This window comes from Megalops cyprinoides, chromosome 2 (genome assembly GCF_013368585.1).
Source record: "Megalops cyprinoides isolate fMegCyp1 chromosome 2, fMegCyp1.pri, whole genome shotgun sequence".
In the NCBI taxonomy this organism is placed as follows: domain Eukaryota; kingdom Metazoa; phylum Chordata; class Actinopteri; order Elopiformes; family Megalopidae; genus Megalops; species Megalops cyprinoides.
The window spans coordinates 28,257,833-28,266,562 of record NC_050584.1 but is presented as its reverse complement, the minus strand read 5'-3'; the positions used below and the strand labels follow the sequence as shown (position 1 = coordinate 28,266,562).

The 8,730-nt window shown below is 46.3% G+C and overlaps 1 protein-coding gene across 1 annotated transcript; it reads left to right on the top strand.

The window, feature by feature from the left end:
- Positions 1-71: 71 nt before the first annotated feature.
- Positions 72-8,018, top strand: vim (vimentin). Its single transcript, XM_036520701.1, has 9 exons — positions 72-714; positions 1,734-1,794; positions 4,131-4,226; positions 4,407-4,568; positions 4,945-5,070; positions 5,881-6,101; positions 6,489-6,532; positions 6,839-6,924; positions 7,485-8,018. The coding sequence occupies exons 1-9, from the start codon at positions 182-184 to the stop codon at positions 7,524-7,526; spliced, it is 1,371 nt and encodes a 456-aa protein (XP_036376594.1). The 5' UTR covers positions 72-181; the 3' UTR covers positions 7,527-8,018.
- Positions 8,019-8,730: the final 712 nt, after the last annotated feature.

Here is an 8,730-nt window from a genome sequence, read left to right as displayed (position 1 = left end):
ACCGTTATCTCATTTGCATAAGGAGTGGACTATAAATGCGAGCCTGGACCAGTCGCTCGTCCTCGTTGGGGCAGAACGGTGAGGGGGTTTCTGGTGCGCTTGAGTGGAAATCCAGACCAAGGAAAACTCTACAACCTTTGAAGAGAACGCATCTACTCAAGAAAAGCCAAAGGATTACAAAATGACCACGAGAACAAGCACCAGGCAGTCTTCCTCTTACAAGAGGATGTTCGGCGGGGAGAGACCCGTGATGGCACGGTCCACCTATTCAAGCCGCCAGTACTCGACTCCGATCCGCTCAAGGACCTCTTACAGTGTCTCCTCAGCGCCGGCTATCTACGCGACCAAGACCACCAGGCTCCGCAGCAGTGCCCAGATGCCCAAGCTGGCTTCGGAAACCTTGGATTTCGCCCTGTCCGATGCCATCAACACCGAATTCAAAGCCAACCGCACCAATGAGAAGGCGGAGATGCAGCACCTCAACGACAGGTTCGCCAGCTACATCGAGAAGGTGCGCTTTCTAGAGCAGCAGAACAAGATCTTGTTGGCGGAGCTTGAGCAGCTGAAGGGCAAAGGGACCTCCCGCATCGGAGACCTGTACGAGGAGGAGATGCGCGAGCTGCGGCGCCAGGTGGACCAGCTCACCAACGACAAAGCCAGGGTCGAGGTGGACCGGGACAACTTGGGAGAGGATATTGAGCGGCTCAGGGAGAAGTAAGCAGACCCTTTATTAATAACTTTTCATCTTAACAATAGACAGTGCTTTCAGTGAAAGATGCAATATAATTTATTACAAAAGTGATCAATAATTCCTGTGCGCATGTAGTGTGGCGCACAAAATATTTAGCCAGAGGAATTCGCTTTCATTACGCGTTTACTGTTTCTTTCGACTCAGAGCGTACCAGATGTGGAATTCTTGCTTTCTGCATTTGGTTTTTAAGAACTCCATAATTAGCCAAATTTATCCTTAAGTGTAGCCTACTTTTGCAGAAGCACATATGTTATGACGTAGTCGTTCATCCGTATATTCATTAGTTTATCCGTCGATTCATGGAAAGATTAGTCCATTCATTCATTCATTCATTGTTCTGAGCACCGCAGCCCTTGCTTTGTCCCGTTTCCTGTAAGGCACGGGGCTGCAGCGCTGCACACAACTTCGATGCTAATATGCGTGGTTATGCTACCAAGCGCTGCCTCTGGATCAGGGTTATCGTTTGAAAAAGTGGTTGGGTTTAAAAATGAGACTGGATTAGCTGATTCAGGAGCAACGGGTATGAAAAAAAAGAAACAATACCTTCGAGATAGGGCGTTTCTTTCGTTGTTGTCTTTAACTCAAGATGCATTTATTTTTAAAAAAAAATCTTTCGATGCCCACATACAGACATCGGTTGCTTGTCATCGCAATACTAATTTTACCTCGCAATATTAGTAAGAAACGTTTGGAAACTGCTTTTGTTCTCAAAAATCGAAATAGCCTTTTCCGTTACAGTTACAGCAACCAAAAACTTAACCTCAACATTAACTTAAACTTTGTGGCGCATGAATTGAGCGCCCAAGTAAAGATGGACGAAAATGTATAACTGCACAAATATATACATTAAAAAAAAATCACTGTGGCAAAATTACTGTCAGTAAAATAAATCACACATACGTACTCCATAATGTTACAAAAGTTTGAAAGTGGGCGTGGCAACTGACTTGCTTGACGTAATGCTCCCTAATGTTCATTGCAGGCTCCAAGAGGAGATGCTTCAGCGAGAAGAGGCCGAAAATAACCTGCAGAGCTTCAGACAGGTATGAAGACGTCATTTATACAGTTCTTATTCATTACGTCTAAATATTACTGTTTTTTAAAGTTACTCTATGCGTCCTAAAACGGACATATCACGCGTCGGCTTGGTTGAGCGTTCATGCTTATTGCAGTAAAAACTATGGGCCACTAAGCTATTCTCTCTGTGCAGCAAAGCCACTAGATTAAGAATTTTAGCCTTCACAAAAAAGCCCGTAGGACAGGCCAGCTTTCTGTAGGATTAGTCCACTTTAGCAAAAAGTTCAGCTGGATTTTGCCGGTGTCCAAAAGGACATTTTGTTTGGGAGAAATTGTTCTTTGTTCTGTGGGTTCCATGGCGGCCACAGGGCAGGCTCTTATTTGGCTTTGGTGCAGGTGGTCACATTATGCACACTGGTTTTCAAACTACTGGGCCCTGCAAATACCTCACAGGCAACAAGGCCAAACCACACACACACACACACAATGGGCCTCACTTTCCCAGTTCACAGAAAGAGCAGAACGCAACTGCTTATATAACCCCGAAAATAGGGGAAAAGTAGTCCATAAAGTCCAATAAAGTCCAATAAGTCCAATATTCCATAAACGCCCGTGACAATTAGTGGTCAAGCATCTCCTTTTATAACTCAGTTTACAGTGATGTCAGTTTACATCTGCTTTTATGAATGCGGGAGAGGCTCTATAGACATACACACAAAATAAATGTTATTCATCTCAGCTGCCTTTCTCTGGGTTTGTTTGGGTATACGTTCAGTGCGGAAGGCTTGTCTCGCGTGGGCGTGTTTTGCACTCGACAGTCTGCGATGCAAGTGCAGGGTTTGCAGAGAGGAATCCTGCAGCCTGTTTGAGACGGTTTCATTCACAGCGTCGGCCCAGTCCTCCACGGACACACAAATTACAGGGAGGGAAAGATTCTGAAAAAAGACAGGATCCTGTTTTTTTGGCATCATTATAGAGCTGGCTTTTCACAAGCCTCTGTTTGTGTTCATGGGACATTTATTGCACAGGTAAAAAGAATAAAGGTCAGCATGTGTACTCTGGTTTCAAAAAGGAAACTGAAATGAGCAAATACTAGTAGAGAGAACTGCACATAGGATCAAATCACAGTATTAATAGTCAAAAAAACATAGTTTTGCAAGTGTGATGGAAACATTTTTTTAAAATACATTCAGTCAGACCTAGCTGGAAAAAGGCATCTCAACACTAAAATGCCCAAACCACCCTACCCCCCATTTTCAAAATATAATATGAGTGGGATTTTATTTCCTCTGAAACATTCAGCGGAATCTCTCTACACTTCTGGCAGGGAGTTGCGATAGTGTTTTGTGGGTTTTTTGACCGGCTGTCGGCGGCACAGTCACCCAGCAGCGCAGACAGGACGGCAGCAGCTGAGGTCCTCTTCAAGAGAGCACCCAGCAGAGACTCTCAGTGTGCCGGGGTCGTAAACACAGCTGAATGGAAGGCTTTGTCCCAGGGGAATTATGGGACCAAAGCCGCTTCTACGCTGACATTGTTGTAGCTCTGGTGCAGGAAGGAGAGGCGAGGGGTTGGAGCGGGCAGGGGGGTGGGGGGAGCTGGGGTGTGACAAAGCAAGCTGTTGTCCAAGTGGGCAGTGCCAGCAGAGGAACCCGGTGATGGGGCAGGGGGGAAGGGTGCTCTGATTGTGAACAGACGGGGGCGGTGTGTGTTTTCGTGTTTTTGTCTGCCACAACAGATGCCTGCAGTTTGTAGAGGAGGCCCAAACTGGAGTCCAGCAACCTGCTGGCTGCACACAGAAAGATGTGCAACCGTAGAGAAAAGTCTCCAGAGATGTGTCACAGTGATGCCTGTGAACACTGTCTTAGACATACAAGAAATAAAAGTCATGTTATAAAAATATCAAACAATATAAAAATAAAAAAATATATAAAATAAATTTCATATGTTATGAAAATGGCCAGTTTATACATTATTACAATATGATAAAATTGTGTCATATTGTTAATAAACATATTTATTAATAAACATATTTATTATTCCCCCATTTTTACTGGTATTTGGTGCATAATGTTGAACACACAACCAAATATTGTCATTGTACCTATGATACTTTATAGTGTGTGCATCATACTGCATATGATGAAAATAACAATAAATACATTTTTTACAGAATATAACACATACTATGGCACTGCAATGTTTTAACATAAGTGAGGGTTTAAATAGGTAATATAAACCCATGCATTGCATAGTGCGCAATGTCACAGCAAGAACTGGTTGGTCCGTGGACCAGCGGTGCTTTTTTTTTGGGAGGAGCGTATCGTGCTGATGTGTGGTGCATGTTTGTCGTCCTGTTCTGCAGGATGTGGACAACGCCTCTCTGGCCCGCCTGGACCTGGAGCGCAAGGTGGAGTCCCTGCAGGAGGAGATTGCCTTCCTGAAGAAGCTACACGACGAGGTGAGCCTTTGACCCCACCCCCTCGACCCCGACCCCCAATCCACGACCCCTGACCTCCAACTTGTGACCCTGCCATCCCGCTCTCTGCTGCTGTCGTGATTTTAATGGCTAATAGTAGAGCTAATCAAGAACCCCGTTAGGCGAGTTAACAAAGCGCTCCTGCATGGCTGTGATCTGCAGGAGATTGCCGAGCTGCAAGCCCAGATGCAGGACCAGCACGTCCAGATCGACATGGACGTGGCCAAGCCCGACCTGACGGCCGCTCTGCGTGATGTCAGGCTGCAGTACGAAAACCTGGCCGCCAAGAACATCCAGGAGTCCGAGGACTGGTACAAGTCTAAGGTGTGTATCTGTCTTTCTCTTCCTCTCTCCTGTCTTCTTTATCTCTCTCTCTTTCTCTCTCTGTCTCTCTGCCTCTCTTCCTCTCATCATCTTTTTATCTCTCTGTCCAATCCTCTCTCTCTGTCTTTGTCTCTCTTCCTCTGTCTCCTCTCTTCTTTCTTTCTCTCTGGCTCTTTCTCCTCTCCTCTTTATCTTTCTCTGAACCACTACTACCACCCTCATAGACAGTGCAAACTTTTCTTGGCCTGTATAAACTTCCACTGAGCAATTATGTCTCAGCCATTAAAACAGTGTGACTAATCTGTATTAACCTGCAGCACCTCACTGCACTGTATTTCTCTCACACACACTCCTGACGCTCCTCTCTCCCACTCAGTTCGCCGACCTCTCTGAAGCTGCCGCCCGAAACAATGACGCCATCCGCCAAGCCAAGCAGGAGGCCAGCGAGTACCGCCGCCAGGTGCAGGCGCTCACCTGCGAGGTGGATGCCCTCAAGGGAACCGTGAGTGTCACCGTCGCCTGCTACCACCTCCTGTAGCTCTGCAGTACTCCCAATTATTGTTACAACCTGTGTCTCCACCCTGCCCTGTTACTCCCCGTTACACCTTGTTACAGCCTGCCTCACCCATTACGCCCTGTCACTCCCAGCCTTTCTCTGTTATTCCCTGCTACTCCCTGCCTCACTCATTACCCCCTGTTACACCCTGCCCCTCCCTGTTACTCCCTGTTACAACCTGCCTCTGTCACGCCCTTCTTGTCTGTGTTACTCCCCATTACACTGTCTCTCCACGTTATTCCTGTCCTGATTTTACTCCTTGTGTAAGTACCTGTGGCAGGAGTAGTTTGCTGCAGTTTTCTGTCTCTTTAAGTGCAGCAGGAGGACATCCTGCCAGGAGACAGAGCAGTGTTCCGTCCTGTTGGCTTAGTGTCCACTCTGCCCTTGCCTTGCATTTCACCGAATCAGACCAGCATGAAAGTGCAGCAGTCTGGAGAAAATGAGAGATCACTGCACACAGAGCTTTTGTCTGCCTGCTCTCTTAAAGAGATAGTATCCGTGTGCACGTTTGTGTGTGTGTATATGTGTATGTGTGTGTGTGTGTGTGTGTGTGTGTGTATGTGTGTGCGTGTGTGTGTGTGTGGAAAGGGTGCAGGCACTCCTGTCTATGTAAAACCAAGTGTAGCCATTGCTGAAGAGAGAGTACAGGTGTAGCACTCTTCCCTAGATACATATAACCTGTAACAGACTCCCACAGATGTACGATACTTATGTCCTGCACCCCATCCCCCCACCCCCCCCCCCCCCCCCCCCCAGAACGAGTCCCTGGAGAGGCAGATGAGGGACATGGAGGAAGGCTTCAACCTGGAGGCCTCCAACTACCAGGACACCATCGCCCGCCTGGAGGACGACATCCGCAACATGAAGGATGAGATGGCCCGCCACCTGCGCGAGTACCAGGACCTGCTCAACGTCAAGATGGCGCTGGACATCGAGATCGCCACCTACAGGAAGCTGCTGGAGGGAGAGGAGAGCCGGTGAGATACATCCCCTAAGCCCCCCTCTCTCTCTTCATCTCCGTCTGTCTCCTCTGCCTCTCTCCCCCTTTCTCTGTCCATCCATCGCTCTCTCTCTCTCTCTCTCTCTCTCTCTCTCTCTCTGTCCCCCTCTTCTTCTCTCTCTCTCTCTCTCTCTCTCTTGTTGTACATTATTTTCATTAATAAAGTATATTGACATGGATGTGTGTCTGTATACACATGTGTGTATGTGTGTGTGTTTTGTTTTTGGATGGTGAAATTGCTGATTTAAAGGCATGTTGGAGGAGATTATTGTGTCTGTAGTTTCCTGGAAAAAAGGATAAATGTGTAATGTTAATCCCTCTCTGTCTCTGTCTCTCTCTCTCTCATTTACCTCTTTTTTTGCAGAATCACTACCCCTCTTCCCAACTTCTCCTCCCTCAGCCTGAGAGGTAAGACCCTGCTGGTCTCTCCCTGTAAAACCGGGTTACAGTTCTGTGGGACTGTGGCCCACAATGACAGCACCAAAACATGAAACAGACACTCAAAACATCCAAAACACAGGCAGCCATAATGATCTCTGCATTACTTCTGATACACCTCAACCTCCCAAAGGTGATCCAGTGAGATTTTTACACTGTCATTATGTCAATGTGGATTCGCAAGTCTCAAGTTTTAGTGTGTGCCACACGATCAAAGATAACCCAGCCCAAAGTAACCGTGATGATTCTGATCCTCGACCTCCTATGTTGCCATAGAGACCATGCTGGAGCCCTCCAGACCAATGATTGAAAACATGTCCAAGAAGGTTGTGATAAAGACCATTGAGACCAGAGACGGTCATGTGAGTACAGCTTCTTTCCGTAATGACACAGTTCACGTGTGAGGGTGAGGTAGGAGGCATGCAGGACAGTCAGAGGATGAATGTGCCAGTGATGTTCGAATCTTCAACAGTACCACCTGACACAGTCAGACCACACCGTGAATGATGGCAGCAGTGTGGTGTAGTCATAATAAGCAGGGTTCATATCCAGAAGGTTATTGGTTCGAGTCCCTGCTCCCCTGTTTGAGGGCACTGCTGTTGTGCACTTGGGCAAGCTACTTAACCCACAATTGCCTCTGTAAATACCAAGCTGTATCAGACTCTAACCTATGTAAGTTGCTCTGGATAAGAATGTCTGCTAAATGACAATAATGTAATAATGAATGATCAAATAGGCATTATCTTTTTTTTCAGTGACATGGAAGCTGGAAGAGTTTTCAATGTACAAAGAACTATATGTAAATTTTGGGAGAGTTAACTCCTAATGTTCAATTTCAGTACCATGCTCTACTCCAACATTCGATATCCTCACTTCAAACACACCGCTCCCTGATTGGCCTGTCTCTCCTTCGCCCCATCAGGTGATCAACGAGTCCACCCAGCACCATGATGACCTGGAATGAGCCGCTGCTTGGGGGGGAGGAGGAGGTCGAGGAGGAGACGTAGGAGTGGAGTGGGCGTGATGGGGAGCGCTGGAGGAGGGTTAGGAGAGCGTGAGGGAGGGGGGGAGTAGCTCTGAGTTTTTGTGAGAGAAATACAAAAAAAGAAACACAAAAAACAGACAAACATACAAACAAAGAAAAAAAAGCTTTAAAAGTGCCTTTTTTTGCCATAATAATGAGACAGCAGCTAGGATTGTGTTAGGGACAAATAGACGCTGTAGGACAGGGGGAGTACAGCTTTCCTGAATGTTACCTTTTACTACGATGTCCTTAGTTTATACTCAGACAGCAAGAGCATAGCAATACTTTGGGCAGCAGCAAAAATTCTTTGTTTTTAATTTACCAAAATTTTGAGTGGAACAGCTTTTTTTCGTTGTTGTTTCCATACAAAATGTACGCAATAAGATGACCTGTCACGGCTTCCGTACGTCAATAAACCTTTTGGAAAAAGAAGAAGCTTGTCTTTCATGGCTTCTTTTTTGCCCCTGGAGCAGGTTTATTTTCTGAAATCATTAGCCCCTCGAGACCTCAGCTCAACCGGTCTGTCTCAGGAACCAGCAGGTTAGTGATGTGAGACTGTTCCCCTTACTTGGGGAGTCTAGAGGCGATGCTGGGAAACCTTTGGCCAGCTAAGGTTTAGCTGGTGGCATTAGCAGTTTCAATGTTATACAGAATGTGTACAAAGCAAAAATATAGCATGCAGCATCATCATCAATGAACCAGTCTTGAGATCCAATCACAGACCATAAAGTGAAAGTCAAAGGCCTTGGGACACTCTGAAAAAAATACCCATAGATTCCGGTAAGGGACTGTTACAGCACTCGGCACTTTATCATTATTATTATTATCATATTATTTTTGTTTGTAAATATTAGGTACCATGGGGCCCATTATGCACTGACTCAGATGAAGCAAACTAACCACCACAAACCTTTCAATGGCACTCCAAAGACATTCCAATGAACTTCCAAATACATTCTAACAGCGCTTCAGCGAATTTCCAGCCACATCCTGATGACACTCCAACAAACTTCCAACCACATTCCGACGGAGTTCTAATCATATTCCGTTGACCTTCCAAGTATCTTCCTCCTGACTGCTGTCCATCTCTCACAGCAGGCTGACTGAAACAGTGGAGTCAGAGTGACAGCGATTGGAAGGCCAG